We start from the raw sequence: 24,314 nt of genomic DNA on the forward strand, positions 1-24,314 counted from the left end.
CATAAAGTTGAACGCATTATTTTGCTACTTCATGCTGCTATCTTTTAAAAATAATCATGTAGAAAGAAACCCAACAGAATGTACAAAATGTATTTTCCAATTATTTCCATTTGGTTTTTTAAAAAGACATGAGTCAGATTGGCAAAAACGTGCTTATTTCTCCTCCAAGCCATTCCTCAACTCTTTGTCTTCGTGCCTTTTTGTAGGTCTACCATAATTATAAACGGAAATGGTTTTAAGCGCATTAATATCAACATCAACCTCAACATCACCATCACCATCAAAATCATCGACATCCTCACATTATGGGGGCCACTGAGTCAGTGCGTCGTCATTTTGGCTATATGGTGATAAGTCCAATACACAGATAAGATAAACTAAGAATAAATGAAAAAGTAGCGCTGGAGCCTCTGTCAATACAAGTTGAAACAAAAACTGTATGCATTAGCTTTTTCATTAATTATTCTGTTATTTTATTATGCGCCGCTATCCCTTTGGTCCCCGCTTTTCCCTCTATTCATGGTCAATGCAGTATTTTTCCGCCGCTATAGTTTAATTGTTGATGTTTCTCCCTGTCTTTCTCTGAAGTTCGATAAGCGTCGTCGTGTGGTTAGCGCGTCACTTTTGGGCTGCACTCCGGCTTTCTTACTGTTACTCTGTTTAGAGCTGTATGCATGTAGTATGCAGGCATATAGGCATATGCTTGTGTGTGTGTGTGTTTGTCTTGACTCTGGCTCATGTTTTGATTGTAGTTGCAGTTGTTGTCGCTATGTGTGTTTATTTTAATCAACATTTATTGCATTTCATTTCATGCGATAAAAACGTGTTCGCCCACATTCGCCCGAAATCATTATAATATGTGCATATATAGTGTGTGTCGGTTTGTCTGTTTGTGCTGCAATTTTCAACTGGCAAGCATATCGACTTAAGTCAACGCAACTCTGCAACTCACTGCATTTTAGAGGTTCTCTTTTGTTTTCTTACCTACACGCCAAATGTCTCATAAAATCGTTAAGTTTTGATGTTTTTTCTTTTAAGCCATGCCCTTGACTAGTTGGAATAACACGCTAAATGTTCGAGTCGAGCAGACAGCAGTCAGTCAGGAGTGCAAACGTTTTGTAAAAGTTCGTCTAGTTAGACACAAAAAAGTTTTACAAATTAAGTTACATTATTTTTATATTGAGTTAAGTGTTTAAATCAATACCCCTTCCCCCTTTTATAGTGTGGACTTTATGTTCCCAAAAATACACTTCCTCAAAGTAACACGTATTGTAAATGCTTCGTCATTTACAATTTTCACCAAAAAGCTTTCAGAAATTGTGAATTAATAATATACATCTAATAATATTGAGTAGTAACTCAATACATTTTTCATTGGTTGCCTTCTGGAAATATTTTTAATGTTGTCTTGCTTGGCGAGCTATTTTCATGAATATTGCAAAATAGATATTGCAGAGACGTATTCACAAATTTTGTGAAAAAGATGCAGCTGCTTTGAAATAAGTCGAACAGATATTAAACAAAGTTAAAGGAAAATACTCATGAGGGATGTTGAGGCTACGAAATGGCTCTCTAACATTAATGTGGAGGCTTGAATGAACAATTTGTTTCACTTTGTCAAAGCTGTCGGTATGTAAAGAGTTTATAGATCCACTAGAACGAGACAAGCCTTCCTTTATATTCATCGAAAATTTTTTTATGAGAATGAATAGTTTCAGCTTAGTTACATCAATTGCTCGAGGAATCTCTGGTCAGCTCTGATGTCTTCAATACATAGTGCATGCCATAATACCACCGCAGTAATACACTTACATATGTACATACAAGTATCTTGATTATATTTATTTTTCACTGATGGGAGTAGTTTCGAGTTTGAACGGACACTCAGCTAAAAATTCCAAATCGAACACACACATATAGTACATACGTTTGCATAACCAATATGTGTATGCATATACATATGAATGTAGGTATGTACGAACGTTTAATGTAAACCTTCTACTATGCCGAATCGCATGGGCGTTTGAAGCTACGAGTACATACATACTTTTGCGTAGAGGGAGAGAGACGCTCAGTTGTCACTCCTGTTAGTCGGGCAGCCAGAGAGCGAGCCAGTCGTTGACGCTCCTTTGCCTTTGCCTTTTGCATATGTTCGCCAAACTGGGGCAAGCCTTGAGTGGTGGAGGCATTTTCGTTGGTGGTGGTGCGCCTTAGACCAAAAATCCAGTTTGCATCCAACAACTGTAATAATGAAGCAGGCAGCCAGGCAGTTGGATGCAGTTTCAGTTGTTGAGCTGGTCTACGACGGGTTGTTTAGTTTAGTTGTGCTTGTTTGAGCAAATATACAAATAGCAACAACAATAACAACTACACCAACAACATTGTCAAAGACAAATAGAGGCGAACTAAACCAAGCCTCAGTCAGTGGGTAATAACGACTCGCACATGTGGCAGCAGTTGGGCTAACAAAACAGCTCGAAGTGGAGGGAGGAGCCGGTCCATGTGATTGGTCTCTGTCTCAGCCTGTTTGTCTTCCTGCTAGTGGGCAACAAATTGTATTCTGCTGCTGTGATAACTGTAATATATGTATGTATGCAACTACTGACCAGTGTTAGCTAACTAAGTAACTAACCTAAAGCACTGTCAAGGACTGTCAAGCTTCAATATACAGAGAAACTGTACTACGAAATTATTCGATTTTTCAATATTTTATTAGGATTTTAATTTCTATTTTAATGAATTTCTTGAGATTAATGTACCCATTTAAAATACTTTCTTTACATTGTTTAAAAAAGTATATGATCTATTAAGTTTAAAAGACTTCAGAATGAATATGATGAAAAAGACTTCAAATATCTCAGCTATTTGTTGGTAACATTATTTTTATAACTTTAGACCAAAAGATGAATCCAAAATTTCCGAATCTAAAAATAAATATTTTGAAAATATGAAACGCCTTGTTCCTCCTAGATATTTGAGATCGTGGTATGTTCAGATCGATTCCTTGTCTATAAGTTCAATAGAATTATTATTCGCGTAAAAGGTTTAATGATTAAGATACCCACAATTACCATAAATCTATAATCAGGAACAGACAACTTGACAACTCTACCGTTTGCTGTTGACCAGACAAAATCGACAAGCAAGCGTAGAACTTTCAGCTAACGGCTAGCTTGCTCACTTTACCGTTTCACGTTTGCCGTTGTAGTGTTGTTGTTGCTATTAAATTGCTTAACATATGAACGCTAATGAGTCAGCAACAGCAGCAGCAGCAGCAGCAGCAGCAGCAGCGCGTCGAATGTCAAACACGCTTTGCATTTTCAATTGATTTTTACAACGTGAAGTAATCGGCCATAAATAGTACTAATTGCTAGCGCTCTCTTGCTCTCTCACCAATGCACTTACTTTATGTTTTCGGCGCCCCCTCTCTTTCCCTATCCTATGCTCATTTATGCAAGTTTGCTCCCTTTTTATCATGCTTGGGCTGTTTGCATGTGTTTGACACACTTTGCCGGCAACAACAACAACAACACAAACAAGAACTACCAGCGACACAAACAAGAACAATAGCAGCAACCGCCCGTCTGCTCGCTTTGGTTGGATGGGAAGGCGTGCGTGGGTGTGCGGCGTATTTTGAAGGCAGCCATAAATCTACTTAAAGCGGCTTCCATCGTTTTTTTTTTTTTCATTTGCTTGTTTGCTTCGGTTTTCGTTTTTGTTTGTGTCGTCTGTCTTTTTACTTTTATTTGTAGTAATTCCTGTGGCTGCCTAAGTACTCGACACACGACACCCCTGCTCTCTCCTCCTTGGTACGTAGTACCCGCAACTACTGACAAAGCCAAGCCAAGCAGCGCAGCTTTGCCTGCCACAAAGTTCGATTTGCTTAACTCTTAGGCAGGGGGTGGGATTTTTGTTGTTGTTCCAGTAGTTTTTACCTTATAAGAGTTGTAGTAGTAGCTGTTGTTGTTATATGCTACCTTTAGGCATGTGCCACAAAGCTGTTGAAGTATTTAGCAGCTTGGTCTGTCATGTGTAATGTCACAGTGGTCTAAAAGCTGCAAAAATAATAATAATAGGCGAGGAATTCTTGTAGCAGAAAAATTTCAAATAACAAGCAGAGTAAGAAGATTAAAGCTGATAGTATAATGCTATAACGATAAGAAAAATGTGGAAGCTATCAGGTAGCAACAAACTAAATTCACAGTACCAGCTACTAGTTTGCGAAATTATACAAAATAGAGCAGAAGATTTTTAAAAGGCCTGATCTACTCTTATAAGCCCACAATTTCTTTACAAGTATTGATGTGAACCATCAAAATATACATAATACATATGTAAAGGGAAATTTTTGCGCTCTTATGTGTTTAAATGTTTAAAGCATGCATTTTGCTATGTACTTGTAAAGCTACAGAATAAGAAATTCCTTTATTTCAAAACGGAAGAAATGTTAATTTTCTGTTGTAGACATATCTTGTCTCACCTTAATGACATTTGTTTGCAAAATATTTGAAAAAGTATTGTGCATTTGTGTTATTTTCTATATAGTTCTAAAAATAAGTTTTCTTAACGGTAATTTGTAAACGTTATGAAAACAACTAAAAAGTATGCAAGGCAAATGTTGTGTGAAAGGTGCATTTCTTTGCGTTATACCGACTTAATCTATATTCATAGTGAAATACAAAGCACGTATTTTGTTGAAAATCAAAGCTATCCACTTGTCTGCCCCCCACCCTTCTTATTTCCCCCTAATTATCTTACCCCAACCATGGCATGTCAACGTAAACTGTCAAAAGAGTCTGTTACCTGTTGAGAATTTCTGTTAAACATGAGCGTACCTTCGATTTCGATTGTTATTTTAATTGACATTTGCCCCCAGCCCCCGAAATAATACGAAATGACGTGTCTTGCCCAGTTTTATATCCATGTCCGTACCATGCTATGACGTCGCGTGAGTTGCGTGTCAATGAACCCGACAAACTGCTCGATTTATATAAATATATATATGTGTGTGTATGTATATATATAGTATATATTGAGAATGAGCGTACGAGTGAGATTTGTATTAAAATGCCTTTTATTTTTAACATGCCGCCTTCTACGAACTCCTTGTCTTATTCGTGTTATAATGCCTTAATAATTTGTTTACATAAACGCACACAGCAACAATAACGACGATTGGAGTAGTTGGATATGCTGTTGTTGCTGCTGTTGTAAAAGTGAAGTGCGCAGCCTCTTTGCCGGCCTCTGCCTGCCCGAACTGACATCGAAACGTTCGTTGTCGTCAAACTTTCAAAGCAAACCAGGTCTGGTCCTCGACTGCTTTGTCTTGCATATTATTCTTTGTTTATTTTTGCCTGCCTGCCCCCGACTCTGTACTGAGAAAGGTTTGTGGGCGTTTCCCTATTTGCCAGTCGCTCTTTAGGTTTTGTTTTTAGTGCCTGCTTGCCTGTCTGCCGGCCCTAACATTTGGAATGTTGTTGCGATGTGACTTTCATTTGCAACTAATGGATATTTATAGAATAAGCACAATGCATACATATTTCCTTAAATCCATCACTGAATTTTTCATTCGACAGTCCATAAAACATCTTTTCGTCAAAATCATTTAACTAAGCTGGCTGGCAATGAAAATCTGATTTGAACTAATATAAAAACCTTTATTTATTCATTAAAATTGATTTTTCACGGCATTTTCCTTAATACCGTGTTGTTTCTTTTCACAATAAATGCTGAAATAACTTAATTTGGCCTTAAGCTAAAGAAATACCATAATGTTGTATCGCTCCCTTGCAAATGAACTTTTAGATTTATTTAACTTGAAATTTTATAAATTTTTTACTGCTCACGTAAATGTATCTCAAAAGAGATTTATATAGCTTTACCTAACACATACTAATTTCATGGATCTTATTTTTCATCTTTGCAGGATCCAGCTGGCATCTTTGAGCTCATCGAAGTCGTTGGCAATGGCACCTACGGTCAAGTCTATAAGGTAAGTAAATTGGCATATTTTCCACGTTTTATTATTATTAGAGAGATATACAAGTATTTGTACATTTTTATGTATTTGCCGGCAGTTTTATGACACTTTAAGTGTCGCATTTGAATGTTGGATTTATGTATTTTGTTTGACTGAGTTGCGTAAAGATTTGGGCAGCTGCCGGGAACACTTCGTTGACTCTCTTGCTGGTGGTGGACCACGATTTGTCAGACATTTAAAATACATGCAGGAAATATACCTAAAAACATAAATAAATACATGCAGATAAATAAAAGTCAAATGTTTTCACCTTCTTTCCACAAAATGCCTTTAAGATAATCCCAGACAAAACGATGCCAAATAAAATATTTTGTAGCTGCTCATGATCATGATCTCACAGCCACTTTGTTGCCTTTGCTTTACTTGTTGTTGTTGCTATTCGCTTATAATTAGCAATCATTAGACTTTATGCTTGAATGCGTCGCACTTAAAAATTTGTAAGTTGCAGATAGAAAAGATCTGTGCAGTGCGATTATTCAGCCACCCGGCAAAAGCAGATGTTTCAAATTAGAAAGTTGTTCTTCTAATGCTTTAAACAGTTTTCACGATGAAACTAAAATAAAAAGGAAGCGTATTTGAAAATTGCAGACTCTTGAAATGTAGCAGCATCAAGAAGTGTAGAGCAGAAGATTTGAAAATTATAAACAGTTAATTGCTTTGCTTTTTATTGAAAAATCTAGAATGATTAGAACTATTTTTCTGTAAATGTTCATGCCAAACGGCTTGTTATTTCTGTATTGGACTGAAAATTCCACGATTTATTGTTTTTGCTCCTTTATCGCGTAAAGTTTCCTATAATTTTATCATCAAAATGCTTGAAACGCTCCCAATAAGGAATTTATTATTGTTTAGCTCTGTCGGATGAGCAGAGCCTCATTATTTGTGTGCGCCTCAGTTTGTTGTTGTTGTTTAACACTTTAATTGGTTGGGCCCGCTAGTCTAATAACTCGCCTTGGATATGCTTCTCACACATTAACACATTTCTCTCTTAGATTTCTGCCGCAGGGCAAACACAACACACACATAGCACAGCGCCTTCATCATTATCATCATAATCATCATCATCACCATAATAATCACATCACGGATTTAAGCCAAATGCTGCTGCTGCTGTTGCTTCTTTTCTACTCGGTAGTAAAAAACAATGCCAAGACTTTGTATTTAAATTATAAGTTTAAAATGTATCTGCAAGATACAATGCGATGGCGATGGCGATGGCGCTGCAGTGACGCTTACTGCGGCCTGTGTCATATAAAAATAGACATTCAGTTGGGAGTCGCTTGTTCAAATTACCGTTAGCATTTGCTGCCACAGTTGCTGTTGTTGTTGTTCTTGGTGAAGTGTGGCATGCGCTTGGGAGGCCAACGGCAAGTTGTTGATACGTTCCTGTTGTTGTTGTCGTTGGTGTTTGTACGGCTGCCGTTGCTTGCACACTTTGTGGGGGTCGCCATGTCGCAAGTTTTTGAAGAAGGGAAAAAGTTCGTGCTCCGCTACTGGCTAACTGGCTGGTTAGTTGGCAAATATCTTTTATGTTTTTACTTATTTTTGTTAACTCCCCTGAACTGCGACTATACTTGTAGTGCGCTATCTTTTGATAGCAGAATCAACAATGTTATGAGTTTTTAAATACAAACTAACAGGTGCGAACTTTTTCGTAAGTAAAATGTACATTTCAATTTAATTTTGACTCAAATATGTTCTATATTACTGAACAAAAGTACCAGCTTTGATGTTTTTTCATATAAAAGGTATTTTAAAAAGAAATTTTGTCTTTACCCAATTTATTTATTTCCTATTTCTCCAAATTTTGGCCCTAAAGAATAATTCCTAAACACGCGGTAATAAAGCTTCTTCGATAAGATATGAGCCCCAATAGCTTTCAAAATTATTTATGGAAATCAAGGCTATGAAAATTGTCAGGGTAAAAAGAGTTATATTCAGAATTTAAATCAATTTGAACGAAAATTGTAATCTAAAACTGAAACGAAATGCCGAAGATAAGAATTGGATGGAGCATCGTCTCAAAAGAGGGTTTTCCTCTGCAAATTTATAACTAATTAAATTCAGATTGGTTGGGTTTGTGCCTAGAAGAGATGTACACAATTAACATTAAGAGATGACCATATTCAGCAATCCTTCAGTAATATTTGAAGTGCATACGAGTACATGAATGGTTACTGTTGGCTTTTCCCATAATTATTGACTTGACTACCATGGCGTTATGTTTTCTTTTCAAATCATCACGATTTGCCGCATCATTGTGCCTGGCCAGAACTTTCACCTGCTGCCAAATTGCTGCCAGCTTAGAGCTCTTGCCGCCTGTTGTCCACTGAATGCTGTTGACTTCTCTCTTCCCCCACACTCCTCCACCACACATGATTTCTTCAACGGCATTTGCAGTCAACGGCAAAACTTAAGACGACATCGATGCTCTCTTCATTGGCTCTGGCCAATGGATTAAAGTGTTGCTTGCTTCGGCTTCGGCTTTTCTATTTTTTACTCACCTGTCTGATTGTGCACGCTTTTAATTTGCTGTCAATCCTTTGCAAAATGCCTGCGAATAAAATTTTGCGTGCGTCACTGCACAGTCAGTATATCAGTCCATCAGTCCATCGGGCAGTCAATCAGTTACTCATTAAAGCCGCGCATGTTGAGTCTGGTTGAGCTGAAGCTTTTGGTAACAGATTTATGGCACCACTAGCCACCCACATGTGCCACATGGTTGGCCTTATTATTTGGCTGTTTATGCAAGTGGCACGTGTAAAAGTTGCAAAGCAATTGTAACAACAGCAGCAGTAGCAGAAACAGCAACAGCAACAACAATAGCCACAAAAGCAGTTGGCATATAAAAGCAGGCACTTATTTCAGCCCACTGTGCCAAGCAGTGGCGTCTACAACTTGTTTCCGTCACTAGACAGGCTTACACATTAAGCATGTAGTTCATTATACTGTCAAGCTGCCCGAGTGTGTGTGTGTGTGTGAGTGTGTCTGTGAAATTAGCATGAGTAATGCCTGCTGGTACACACGCACACACACACACACACACATACATACAAACATGTGACGAAGACAACAGAGAAACAGCCAACAGCACCAACAACAAGAACATTGTCGACTTGTTTCATCGCTAGAACGCACTTAAAGTAACGGAAACGTCGACGTCGTCATTGGACATTGTCTTTGCTGTCCAGCACAAGAACGCCTATCCAGCCCCTGCACCACTACACTGCAAGAAAAATAAGATACTTTAAACTTTTAATAACTCAACTCGAAACTTCCTCAAATAAACCAAAAGATTAACTGTTAGAAGCTAAACAACATTTGTTGTTGCTAAGTTTTAGTTTTGTTAACATAAGTATCAACGAGCAAATATTTAATTTAAAGTTATATATTTAAGCTTATATTATATTTTAGTTTTTTTTTATTTATTTTACAAAGCAAATCAATTTCATTCTTATATAATTTAAATTTACTATTTGCATTAGAAAGTAATAAAACTTGAACGCATAGTTTAAATTTTAAAAATTGAATTGTTTTTAGAACAACAATACTTTGCAACTACTTTGCAGGAGAGTGAGAAATTGATTAGGAATCCATGCACTTGGCTTGTAAATAGAAGATGTAGTTCTCCACGCACTGGAATCGTGTGTATTCTTAAAGTGTAACCTCCAAACCCCCTCACTCTATTGCCGCCATGAGATGTCGCTCGCTTCACTTCACTTGAGTTGGCTTCTCTTTGGCCGTGCCTCATTTCTTTGGCATTTATTCGGTATGGTTTTATTGCTGGACGACACCAAACCGGTTTCGTCTATTAACTTATTTATATCTGTGTATATGTAGGTATTGTATTTACAAAGCTTATCAACAAACTTGGTCGACAGCGACAGCGACGTCGATGTCTTCGTTCAGTCGATCGTCTAAATTCGCAATCTGAAATCCCCGTCAACCGATTATTCATAATTTCTTGCTAGCTTTCTTTGCATTTTTCGGCTGAAATGTGTTAACAAGGATTTCAAGCATTCATTAGCCAGCAAATGGGCTGTGAACAACAAAATTCAGCAGTTGACCAACAAAATAACCAAATGAATCGATCCTAAATAGCAAACCAACTCATTTAACATTTCTGCGAATCTCGTCTAAAAGCAGCTTTGATTTATTAATGTTTTATGAGCCGGTCCGGTTCGGTCTGGTCGCTGCCGTTCAAATAACAAATTACATAGTTGCTGCCTCTGTTATTATCATTATTATTGTTGTGGAAGCTATACATATGTACATACGTGTATGTATGTATATACATAGATGTGTATTTGCGATTTGCATTTCCGTTTCGACGAATTGATAAGTTCAGATTTTGTAACTGCGTTGCGCTTTTTGAATTGGTTGTTTATCACTAAATTGTGGGTGAATCACATGGGTGTTTCGCTTGCTTCGTTGCCAAGTTACCAGACACGTACGACATGTTTGCTGCTGTTTGGAATGCTCGCTGGTTTCCCTCATAATCGTGCCATAACGTGCGATTGTTGAAAAAATGTTGTATGAGAACAGCCGAGAAACGTGGCGCTTATTTAAACTGGATCAACAGCTGAAGGTCATTTGAAAGGTGCAACAGCCGATTGTGGAGTTATCATAGATAGCTCAGGAACTCGTATTTTCAGAACTCTTTGATATTTATTTTTTATATATTCTTAAACACTTCAGCTTTAAGGCCCCTAATTAAAATTGTTATCATATAAACCCATTAAGCCCCCAGTATGTCAACATCAAGGCCCTTTATAATATTTGCAAGATCACCAAACACGTACATCATTAATTGTTGTGTAAAAAAAAATTGAAAACGCTGCAACATTTCGCCCTCCACATGGGTTCAAGGGTAGCGAAAGATTCAAGTTTATCATTTGTTCAAACTAAAGCAAAATACTTGTAGGATTGACATACAATTGTGTACCATAAGCTCTGTAGGGCTTCATAGACTTATTTCTAGACCTATAAAATGATTGCTGCATTATTTTAAGGCATAAGGTATATTCCAGTTTTGGCATCATCAACAACTGATTTGTATCACCGCCTGCATTCCCATAGCCTAGAAACTTCATTCATCGCATTTGAAAGTTATAAATTTTGTATTGAATTCGAACATAATTTATGCCAAATGGCTTCTTCTTTTTGTTCGACCCACACACTCATGCTCAATGATTATAAACTGTATACGTTTACAACTTGAAATGAGCTTCAATGAAGCGTCAACAAAACTCAACCACAGCGGCAAGAAAAACAGCAACCACAAGCAAAAGACGACAGGTGTAAATTAACGCAGTGCTTGCCAAGGTCGAGTCCAACGCCATGGCCCGCACATTGCCAGCAACAACAACAATAATAATAAGACGACCTATGCGCGCAATGACTTTCGCGTCTGTTTTTTTTTCTTGCGTTTTAATATACCCTACATACTATATATGCAAAACGAATTCAGGACTATTATAATTGTGACCAATCCCAGACTAAATTTTCCCATTTGTCACATTTCGTTCGTTAGTACGAGCCGCGATATCTTTTAAACCACAAGTGGTAAAGCCCTAAAACTGTTCGAGTGGAATTTTCTTACGCAAATGTATATAAAGTTTAGTAGAAATCCAGTATTTTATATACAAGCATTATCTTTTATCTTTGAAAATTAACACTAGGTAACATTTATTGTTAACATACCTTGATAATGTGTCCATAGCTTACTTTTAAAAAGAAAATTATTAGAAAGATCAACTTTATGTCATCATAAGAGTATTTTAAAAGAGCTTGGATCCATCAATTTGAAATAGGCCTACCCATTTATATAAGAATGTATTTACTCTGATACTGCAGGGTATTCTTCGGTCAGTCTTGCCGTCTACTGCTCTGCTATTTGTTTCATTTTGCGAAAGTGGCCGAAATGAGAAAACAAATACTTAAACCCAAATCTTTCTTGTTTTGTTATATTTGTTTGGCAATGTTCGAGATGGCGTGCGAACAGCATAGGCGTCGGGAGAAAATAGAGGCAGTGGTTGTTGTTGGGGTTGCCTTGTCAATGAAAAAAGTGTCAGGGCTAGTAGGAGATTTAATTAAAAACAGCACCAGCAGCAACAACGAGAACAACAACAACAATGGCACAGCATGCAAAAAGTTAGTGAACCTCTTAAAACGCACACTAAAATAACAATGCCAATCAGTAGAAAAGTATGTAAGTGTGAGAGGAGGGCTACATTTTTGTTGACCGAAAGAGAAAGGAGGTGAGAGACTTACGTTTTTGGATGCCACAAAATGTCAGACAGGGTCGCCTTTGTTAACAGATACATACATACATGTATTGTGTGTATTGTGTGTATGTTCATGTAAATCGCAATGTTTCTTCTTGTGTGCAAATACTCGTCGCGAGCTCTTTTTGTCTCTTCTGCTCTTTGTGTGTGTGTGTGTTTTAATGCAATTCTCTTTGTTATTTTGTCGCTCTTCTTTGTTTTCTTTCTGTATGTTGTTTTTTTAATGCTTAGCACATGTGTCAATGACTTTTTGTTAAATGTTTGGAAATTTGCGTAATAATTAGTTTTGTTGTTTGTATGTTTTAATGTCATTAAGTTGAAAGAATGACAGCGCGAAAGAACGTTGGCAACACGCAGAGGGGGGAGAGAAAGAGAGAAGGCGTCTCATTCAACAACATAAGAAATATGTATGTATGTATGTAGTTGAGCTTAGTTTTGGCATTGAGAGAGTTGTTAACACGCGTACATTAAAACCGTTTACGTGTTTCAACTGAAATCTACACACAGACACACACACGCACAGACAGTTTAATGCTTTAATTGCAACTTCAGACGAAGCTTAATTTAATTTTATGTGTGCGCCTTATTTCCTGTTTCATTGATATTGGCTTTAATGTATTTTGCATGTTTTGTATTGCACTTTATTGGCTGCATTATCAACATTTTCGCAAGTGCGTGCGTGAGTCTCGTGTTTCTTACACCACCCGCTACGTTAACTCTCTTTTGTTGTTATTCTTTGCTCCGTTGCGCCTGCGCGTTTAACTGAAACAAAAATGAGAATAAAGAACAAACAAACCAACAGAAAAGCAGTAAAGTCGTAAATAAAAGTTTATGCTGCTTGCTTGCATGCTTTATTATCATGTGTGAATGTATGCGTGTGTGTATATGTGTGTGTTCGTGTGCGCAGACATTTTATCTGGCTCATAATTGGGTCAAAGTTCGTTGCTATGTTTAAATAAAAACCTAATTACTTCTATGTAGACGGCGCTCGTATTTATGACCATGGAACTAAATACATTCATGAAGGGATTGCGTGTTTTTTTTGTGTCGCCTCATAAACACATGATTTGCACATCTAGATATATAGATACCTACATATGATAACATCTATTAACAGTGCCTGTCAACAGAATATGTTCACTAGGAATTAAAGCTCGAAGTTAGAAAAATTAAAATAAAGATAAACAAAATTTGACGCAACAACACGGTCATAAAGAAGTATGCGACTAAAAAGCACTGCCACGTTTAGTCAAAGACCTTACTTTGTTACAACAAGGAAATCAAATATCAATAAAAAGTTCAACTCGGAAAATGTTGCATTAGAATTGAAATTTAACACTTTTAACTTATTTCAAAAGAAAAATGCAACAAAAGTAGATGTGGAACAAAGCTTGTATCCATTGGGTTTACTTATAAACATGCGTAACTATACTAAATACATACATATATAAAAATATTTAACTTCTAGAAATTGCTAGAATCGTACCATATATGTATTTCAGCAACAAAACATGACTTATATTTAGTTCGATGTTATCATATTAAAGCATAATCTCAATGTTTAATTACCAGCACTTGGACAGATTATGTAACTATCCATTACTAACAGCCGAAAACAAAAATACAAACCGCCTCTTCATGCGCATTAAAATATTTGCATTTCATCATTTTTGTTTTCTTTGTTGTTGTTTTTGTTGTAATTTTTGTAAAATGCCGCCTGCACTTGAAGAAGAGCAGCGAGATTTCCCCAACCACGCGCTAAAAAACAAAACAAATATGTCACACCACACCGCACTCCCCTTCCCTTCCCATCCCATCCATCCATGTTCATGACTCACTCACTTACTCACTTTGCTGACTTTGACTAAAATTCACATGCGCCCCTTCCATTGCCTTTTTCAACATAATTGACCTACTTCGGCACCCCTCACACACACACACACACTGTCTCTCTCTCTGTCTATACCCCTCTTGCTAACTACACACTTATATGCCTGGAAGTATATATGCACATACATATATACACAATTGTGCTCAATTCTACGCCCACTCATTACAATTAGATAACTTTGCATGGCCGGCAATTGTGACCAGCCAGCCAGAGATCCAATTGATTGTTGCCAATACGCCAAAGTCACTTCACAAGGCTAACGATACATGCACATACGACGCTATACGATTCCCATATGTATTTTCAATGTTTGTGTCTAGCAATTTGCTGATTAAATACAGGCAACATACTCTACAATGAAGTTAGTACAAGTACTATGCATATTAACAGCAAGTTTCCGTTTAAAAATCTACAAAAAAAAAACGCTTGAGCTATTCGGATTTAAAAATGTTTCACTTATGGTTCAGTAAATCAAACTGAGTTTAAAATGTAAATAGTTCACTAATTTAGGTTTTGCTTAATTGCTGGCCGAATTCAGCAACTGATGTAAGCCTAATATTTTCTGATTTAGGACGTTGTCTTTTGTACCCCAGGCTTTCTAATATCAAATAAGAATCAATGGAAGCATAAGCCGGTTTAGTCATTGAACTCATCTGATACTCATCATCTACGTTATCTTATGTCAAAAGTAATGTATTCTTTAACATCAGAACTGCCACTAATTTAGCAAAAGTTGCAAGTTTTTATGAGGCTTTAAAGTTACTAGCTGCAGGATATATTGAATTATTGAGTTATTGTTGAAAGGTATTGAAAATTTAATTCTTAGACATCTGCGACATAGTTGCACTTTAAAATCTTTACTTTTTTAAGGAATAATTGTAATTTAAATTTGTTAGTGTTTTTCTTCTTTTAATTTGAATATTTTGTATGTTTCCCTGTTTTCAAATTGACAGTTCTTTGTCAGAAATAAATAAATTTCCGTTTTCGCAAATCAAAGACAGTTGTGTGAATTCCATAGCGCTTGGCTATAGAGCTCAGATCTTCTGGGCAAATACTTTTATTTATATGTTAATTTATTTGTCACATATTGCTTATTCCATTTAGGTGGGGCTCGACTGTAGTTGTATGCAGAATACCGAAGAAATAACCATTTTGTCTCGCTTACTTCACTTCAATTCAGGGTTACTTGCATACATACTATATAGTACGAGTATTTGCAACACTCATCAGCAGTTTTGGTTGGTATGGCTTTGTTTTTCTTCGATCTATGACTGCGTTTTACGAACAATTAATTTATGAGTGAAAGTTTTGTATATTCGCATGCAAATATATACACATATCTACAGTATGTATATACTCGTACATATAATCGTAGTATGTCTGGCTGGCTGGCTATAAAGTTGAACAAAGCGTCGCCTTTGTTTGCCCATTTCACATGCATAGCTTCGGGTTATAGATGGACTTATCTAACTGCTGGTCTTGCCGTCTGTCCATTTGCCCTTATCTGCATATTGCTTTACAATGCACGCACATTTCACACTAGTGTTTGTGTGTATGCGCCTTTTAAGTGCCACATAATACATTTTATTATCGTTTGTTATGCAGCGATGATGATTATGGCGATGAGGAACGGGAACGGGGCGCTTGCCTTGTAATTGGCGACAATCAAGCAGAAGCGGCAGTTGCCGGCTTGAACCCGTTGACCCGCACAACGCACACACACCGACACATGCACATCCACGTCCACAAACATATGTAGTTACGTATTTTTTTGCGGTATACCCCGACAATTGAGGGCCAAAGCTTTTGTCCGGCCCAGTTGATTGCCTTCCGATGCATACGGGGGAGGGGAGAGCTGCACTTAAACCTTGTCCATTGAATGACAGTTTTCTTTTTAATTTTCTTATTTTATTTTCCACTTAACTCATTTAATTTGACTGCAATTATGCCTGACAGTGAGCGAGTGGCTGAATTGTGCTCAATTAATTAGAATAACCGAAGAACACACGCCCCTATAGATTTTCCTTACTGAAACTTCTCAAAGCAAAAGTGCAGGAAGCGTCTTCATCAACAACATCATCATCATCATCGTCATTATCGTCTGCAATAGCATTAAAGCCGGAAATGTTTGGCACGCCGACACAAAAACTGACGTCATTAGCACCGAAAGCTCTAAGACGATTTGTGTACGCCTGGCTTTCTGGGGTGCTACCTATACATACACACATATCTACATATGTATGTATGTATATAAATAATAAACACATCAACCTACTTATCTTTTGGCACAATTTTGCGCGCTATCGTATCGCAAACCTGAAATCGCCTTCCCAGCCGTGTCTCAGTTATCGCTGACAATAGAAGCTTTATGTATATACTATAGGGATTCTAATTATAAACCAAAAGTATGACTGAGTCACAATCAGTCAACAAACCGAGGCGATAACATAATCAACGGCAAATACACAATTTTTTTCACTTATGACTATTAATTAATGCATTAGCTGCATTTAAATAACATTTAAAAAAAGTTGATTAGTTGAAACAAGTTTGTGACGAACCATTTGATGGCGAAATTAATAAACAACTTTACAGAAATACCAGGAAATGCAAAATGACTTTGCATTCCATTGAAGAAAGAGACGGGCAACAAATTTGCACAGAAAAGATATTGGGCCACCTTTAAAGATTAATTAAGATAAGTTGTCCATTCCCATTTCCCTGTAAGTTGTTCAAATGAAAGGATAGGTCCTTATTCGCATATGAATTATATATGCTAAATAAAATTTTAAAAAAATGTTGAAATAAAATGGAAATATAGCAGACTAATGGTTTTTGAATTGTAGAGTACATCTCTAAATATTGACTGTATGCTCTGAAAAACGAGTATTGGAAGAAATGTAATATTCGTCTTCAGACTGCTTAGTTGCCACTGACAAGCTCCCACTAGTCATCTAGGTTTGATCAACTGATCTCCAATTTTTAACGCCACGCCTTTGTGATTGATAGAATGAAAGTCAGGTAAAGTCAAATAAAGAAAGCCACAAATCAATAATGCATATCGGCGGGATCACCTCACCTTCACTTGCAAGCATACCACTCGATCCATTTTGTTTGTTATTGTTTTATTAGCCATCCCTAAACCGACTACGAATGTCTTTCACTATTTATAGCCTGGGTTGGCATGTGCGCGTTGCCTTCACACCTGGCAGTTAGTGGGGTTAGGTAATCGAAAACCTAATAGTGTCGGCAGTACTTCAAAGCTCTCATAGAAACCACCAGACACCTTCAACCAGTGCTCTCTCTCTCTATATCTCTCTCTCTCTGCTCTATCCCTGCCACTCCCCTTTCCTACCTCATTGAGCATGCATATTAATTGTGCGGCTGGCAGCAACAATATCATCATATGGAGAGTTGGCAGGCAGGCAGGAAGGCGGGCGCGCACTTATTAAAGCCACAGACTCCCTCCCACACGTGCAAAAGAAAAACCGCAATTCAATTACAACACTTGCAAGATACAGATACGCCACTGGGTCGAACTCGAGCAGAGTTACACTACAGACCGAACGTAGCATGCCGTGCCAGACAACAGAATACCACATTGCCGGGCCTGCCCATATGCTGCCGCTGCTGTGTGTTGCAATGTGGCAGCTGCTGTGTGCGTGCGCCTGCTGCAACTTTAGTATTCGTTCAGACTGCGAAGATAAGTTTTAAAAACTTACATTCGATTTACAGAACTTACTTACCTATAGCTGCATAGGGTGAAACTTATTCAATAAAATTGTCTATGCATACTTCTACCATTAATTATAGCCGCACACATTTGAAGAAACTATTTGTACAATTTTCACAAATCATGTTTACACCTTTTCTAAATCATCAATCAATATAGAGTTTTGCCTTTCAAAAGAAAAGTTGTCACTTTAAGAAACAAAAAAATTTGGGTTAAAAAATTACTCAAAACTTCAATAAAATTAAGAATAGACGACAATCCGGCAAAGTCTCCCATGATTCACAGCTAAAAGTCTTACATCTAATATACCCTTCTTTTATACCATGTTTATTAAAAGTATAAAAAAGTGTATACAGCTTTGAAAAACTTGGAATGCCACTAAAGTCTACGTTTCTACTGAAAAGTCGAAAGAGAAATAAATTTACTTGGGAAACAAAAAACGTATATTTTCTTATTATAAGAATTGTACATTGTTTCCCATTGTTTGCACAAATAAACACAAGCTACAATTTCATTTAAACGACTTAAATTCTATCCCCAATCAAATGCATTATTTTATTTTCATTTAAATATTTTGTTTTTAAACACTCGTAACACACAAAAAAGTTTCAAGGAAACTTGATACCTTAAAAGCTTCTGTGTGAACAGTACTTTAATCAAGTTACCCAACCTACTCACACCCACACATACACACAACCACGAAACTCCCTTGTGTGCGAATAATTTTTGTAAAATGAATTAGAAAAGCAGTTGGTCCATTTGGGACTGTGGCTGGGAGCAGTCCCAGGGCTATGTAGGTTGCGCTTCTGGAGCATTAGCCATTAATATTATGCAGATAGTAATTAAATACTCTCGGCCAGAGGCGCATCAATTATCAATTGTTGTCTACTTTAATTAAGGCCAGAAGAAATCAAAGTTTATTTTTCTATTACATTTAACTGCACTCTCCTTAATTTGCCTTTGAAAATGGCGCGGCATTAGATTAAGTGCCACATATTTCAATTTTTATTTACGTGTGGAGCAGCGGCGGCAACAGCATCATCAGCAACAAGAGCAACAACAACCCAAATTCTCAGTTTATGTTTGTACGACGCAGCTGGGGCAGTAAAACAATTAAGAAGCAAAGTTAAAAATATGCTTGGAAAATATCTTTTCAAATGACCGCTGGACACAGCTACGATGACGCCAAGAAGACAGTGGTTTCGGTGGTTCTTTAAAAGGTAGACGACGTCATTAAGTTTTTTATTTTAAGGCATTAACCTGAAAGTCTCAGCTATTTGTGCAATTGCAACGATTTGCTTACGAATTAAAATTTATAAATGTCAAAGGTCATGAAATTGAATTTCACTTGACCTATAAACTCGGCACAATATACTATATCCAATGTACACCCAATAAATTCTCGAGCAATGTTTGGTGTCTGTAGCCAGACGGGCATTTTAAATCAATACCTTCATACAGACGAACATGGCTGATCTGAGTTGCAAGTCTAACCACTGCCCAAGGGTGCCAGTTTCAAGGCAAAAACGTTACCTTTCCATATAAGAACAACTCCGATTAAAAGTGTTAATGACAAATATTATTAGTATAATATATATTATTTAACATTTTGGAGAAACAAAATGAGTGGGAAGTTGACAAATTGTTCATATCGCAGAAGAGCACAATGCAGTGAATATATTTAAAATCTACAATAAACTCTATATGCATATGCACCCAAGAAAGCTCGTGCAAAGTTTGGTGTCTGTAGGCAGACAGGCCTCCGAAATCGAGACTATCATACAGACGAACATGACTGATCTGAGCTGCAAGTCTAACCGCTGCCCAAGGGTGCCAGTTTCAGTTCAAAACGTTACATTTCTATATTTCTCGAAAGGCTCGCTCTCGTAAAATAAGAACAACTTCGATTAAAAGTGTTAATGACAAATATTATTAGTATAATATATATTATTTAATATTTTGGAGAAACAAAATGATTTTCATGGAATGGGAAGCTGACAAATTGTTCATATCGCAGAAGAGCTCAATGCAGTGAATATATTTAAAATCTACAATAAACTCTATATGCATATGCACCCAAGAAAGCTCGTGCAAAGTTTGGTGTCTGTAGGCAGACAGGCTTCCGAAATCGAGACGATCATACAGACGAACATGGCTGATCTACTTATTTTGAAATATCCACCTAACTAACCACTGTTTAAACGTGCTGTGATAACATTTGTCCGCTCACATTTAGTCAATATTTATTGCTGTTGCTCTTTAATGTGACCATATGTGTGTGCGTATGTGTGTGTGAGTGGCATGTGGGTCAGAGGTTAGTTAACTTGATTGCTGCTTAGTTGCATTTAGCTGTTATTATTAAATGCTTGCCAGTTTCATTCCGTGTCCGTGTCCCATTCGTTCATTTGCTTCACTTATTGCCGCTGCTTTGCAATTTTCTACGAGCATCGAAGTTGCCGTCGTCGTCGACGGGGCCTCTCAACTGAGAGACCCGCCTTTGGCTCACTTAATAGCCTTTTTAGCACTTGACTGCATTTGGTTTAATTTAATTCTGTTTAGGAGTGTTGTATGCGTCTGAGTGCTGTGTGTTGTGTTGTGATGTGTTGCCTACGAGTTCAAAGTGTTTGAAAAGCTTTCATTTCGTTATTGGCAGCTTTGCAGCAGCAGCTGGCTGCCCCAGACCAAGTGACTGACTGACTGCCTGACTGACTGGCTGAATGAATGAGTGAGTGACTGACTCCCAGGTACTGCAACTAACCCAGTTAAAACACTTTTGTTTGATGTGCCACATTTGGAGTCAAGGGTTAAAGGTGCTTTTACACATTCGAAGTGGTTGTTGTGGTCGTTGTTGCCTAGTTTATAGAAGCAAAGTTGAAGGAAAGGTTTTCAAGTACTCGCATTTTAGTCTGCTGAACATATTACTTTAGCAATAAACTAACAAAATTTGATTAGATAGGAAAAACACAGATTGTTTTAAATGTTTTATTGGTCGTATTCTAAGAAAGGGGAACAACGACCAGCTGACTTTTGGGTTTCTATTGCTAGTTCGTTTTTAAAAGTGTTGTAGGCAAAAAGAAATTATTCTTTTATTTTTTGTACAGTGTAATTTAGGAGCAATGCCTTTCTCTACCTTTAACTTACCATTAGGCAACTTATACTTTGTGTGCCGCAAGCTTATAGTCCGTCTTTATATCGAGAAGTGTGGCGAGAGACCTAAAACATGTTAAACTTTTCTAGCCATACTTACATATGCAGATCAAGTTTATTAAAACCATATATCTTGTCTAAGCAGGGATTGCGTTTGTTAGATGGTTCCAATGGCTCATTTTCTTGAACATTTCAGACAATCTTTCACTCAAAGGAATATTGTATGTATAAACTCTCAGGAACTACAAGTTTGGGGCACATTTTCTTCACTTAATCAATGTTTTCCTGGGTTTCTGTTAAAGCACCAACAGATTAGATTAGATTTTGAACAATTTATACTTCTTGTGTGAAATAAGAACTAAGAATTTTTTCATACTGCCTACTAAGCTCGTTTATTCTAGACCCAAGGGTCTATCTTATTAGAAATCGTTTTAAATGTACGAGATTTGAGTTTTATAGTCATCTTTCCCCTCAAATCGAGTCCACTTAGGGTCGTTTGAGTGTCCTTACAAGCATTTACAACTTTCATCTCTTCTTAACTCAATAACCTTTGCCACCTGCCACCCATCTGACTATATGCCATTATGGTTATTAATTTTTGACCTATCAAAGCGTTGCCACCTTTCACATTTGAGCAGCTGCCCCCAATTGGCACCTTCTGTGTTTTGCCTGCACCCCCCAAAACGCCTGCAACCCTCCCTTCGCCACTTTTTTTATGACATCACGCGATTGCACTCGACATCGCAGAGATATGCAAACATGTTTTGTTCGCCCAAGTTTATCATTTTAGCCATTTTACAGCGTGGCGGGCCACTTGCCACTTGACTGCATTACAGTCTTATGTAACAACCGCTGTAGCCAACTGTTTTCGTTTTATTATGTTATTTTTTTTTCAGCTGTGCCATGGCAAATTTTCGCGTTGTTATCAAAAAGAGAGAACGAGACAGATACAGAGAGAGAGAGAGAGAGAGAGAGAGAGAGAGAGAGAGAGAGAGTGAGGGAGCAGATAGCAAATGGTTTTCATGTCAACGTCAGCTGGTGCTGCGTTTTTCACTTTTTGCTCTGGTTGGCAGTTTTTGTGGACTTTTTTTTGTCAACAATTCAGCAACTTGACTGATTTTTCTTCTCTTTTTTGCCATGACGTAGTGAATGGATTTGGGCTGGAGTGGAGTGGGGTGAGGAACTGGCACCTTTACATGCTCCCGCTCCCTTTCTTGCCCCTTCATTTGGTTACCTTTCCAAGTCGTTCACAAGACGCGTTTTCATTTGCAATACGAATCACGTTGAGGTGCGCGCATATATGACAATAATTGCCTGATTATGCACTTTTCTGTTTCTGTTGCTATTGTTGTTGCTGCGGTGTTGCATGCCAGCAACATTATATGTATGTATGTATGTATGTTTGTATGTCGTTGTCTCCATCATCGCGTTTTTCATAAACTTTATTGCTTTATTGTTGCCGTTTTTTTCACGCTTGATTTTATTTTTGTTGCGCCGTCGTCACCAACGTATACACATTTATATATGTATACTTATATACAATAACAATTATAACAAAGCATAGCGAAGCAGCATTTTTATTGTTTTGAGCAGATACATTGGCATGAAACTAAAAACTTTAGCATGCACCTGGAAAAAAACACACTCGAATTGAACTTAAAATTACAATAATCTGCAGTCCTCTCTGTCTACTTTATAAACATTCTTCTCCTTTTCTTCTTTGTAAATATTTATTCTAGAATAAAGAATTTTAAGTTATTTCATACCTCCGCTTTATTGTTTTTTGTCTGATTAATGATGAATTCAGTCTGCATCATAGAAAGTTTTCTGCGTCACAAGAACAACTGAGTTCTTAACTTTTAATACAACCTACTTGTAAAACTTTGATAGGAATTAAGAAAGCGCTTTCTTGTTTGTTAATCAGTTAAGAATCCCTCTCGCTCAACTAAAACTTAACAAAGCATGATATAGAGCAACGATTTGTTTAAGGCACTTTATAAAAAATCTGCAAAATATGAAGTGAAATATAGTATGATTACGATATCGCAACAAGCAAATAAGTTGTTGGTACTATAGATTTTTGCATTAATCATCGCTATGCTATATAATATATTGAGCCGATATTGATAATACTTAGGTATTACCACATTTGAGTAATCGTTCCTATGTGTTTTCCATAAACTTGATCTGCATATGGTTAAGACAAGTCTGCTGTTATGTTTCAAGAAATTTTATTCATTCTGCCTTTCTTTTGGAAATTGAAACTATTGGAGGGCAAAATATTGTAGATTTTTCTTAAAAATGTAATATGCGTTTTTAATTAAAGAAGCTTGTGTTCTAATACACTTTTAAAACATTGCGCAACACTTTAAAAATATTTATTTTTCGAGTGCACATAGGTAGATACTTATGTATCTAATAGGTAGGTAGTCGGCGGCCAAATGGTGGACAGCTGTGCAGTAAAGCTGACGCTGACGTCGGCGGCGACGCCTTCTCTTGTTTATTTTACCTTTAAAGCATTTCTTATGCATATTTTGATTATTTTACAAATTCAGCGCTTTATATGGTAAAGCCTCAAAGGCTTGTCTCGCGTTGCTTGTGGCTGCCTGCCTGGTTGGTTGGTTGGTTGTCTGTCTGGCTGGCGCGTTTTATTTGTTTAGTTTTGCCTTTATGTTTAGCTCTATTTGCTTTCGACTGCTCGGCACTCTGGTCGCGGCATGATTCACAACAACGTACAGATCTATATAAATAAGCATACTCGTATATGTATGTATGTATGTATATGTGTGTGTATATAATGTGTTAATTGCGGCAATCGCTTTATTCTGCAGTATTTATTGTTTTGGTTTCGATTACATTTAAGACGAAGCAATTGCCACAATAGTCAGTGGCATTGCTATTGAATATCATGCAGTCAAGTTGAGGGGCAAGGAGGAGCATAGCATGTTGAAAGCATCGCGCTAATGGCCACCACCATTCTTTCTCTTTTTTTTTTTTTGTTTTAACCAACTGCTGCAGAGCTTTGGCCAATCAATTTTCGTAGCGTGCAATCAAGCCATCATTAATTTGCATAAATCTGCACACTATTTTTCACAGCATTGACCGTTAGAACGATGAGCGAATGCAATTTAGCGGCTATTAAATGGACTATGGGACAAATACGTATAGTATATTAATGCTGCGGTCTAAATTTCTGACTCTTTGCAAATATAGACA

General features: G+C 37.2%; 1 protein-coding gene across 8 annotated transcripts in view; it reads left to right on the top strand.

Annotated features, from left to right (window-relative positions):
* Positions 1 to 24,314, top strand: part of LOC115632107 (traf2 and NCK-interacting protein kinase) — a 49,566-nt gene that overhangs the window by 6,688 nt on the left and 18,564 nt on the right. For all 8 annotated transcript variants that reach the window (XM_030529091.1, XM_030529092.1, XM_030529093.1 and 5 more), the window contains one exon: positions 5,927 to 5,992. In XM_030529091.1, the coding sequence (XP_030384951.1) occupies positions 5,927 to 5,992 (66 nt within the window). The remainder of the gene's footprint in view (positions 1 to 5,926; positions 5,993 to 24,314) is intronic.

The sequence above is a fragment of the Scaptodrosophila lebanonensis genome, unplaced genomic scaffold, assembly GCF_003285725.1.
Source record: "Scaptodrosophila lebanonensis strain 11010-0011.00,11010-0021.00 unplaced genomic scaffold, SlebRS2 tig00001415-arrow-pilon, whole genome shotgun sequence".
Lineage (NCBI taxonomy): Eukaryota > Metazoa > Arthropoda > Insecta > Diptera > Drosophilidae > Scaptodrosophila > Scaptodrosophila lebanonensis.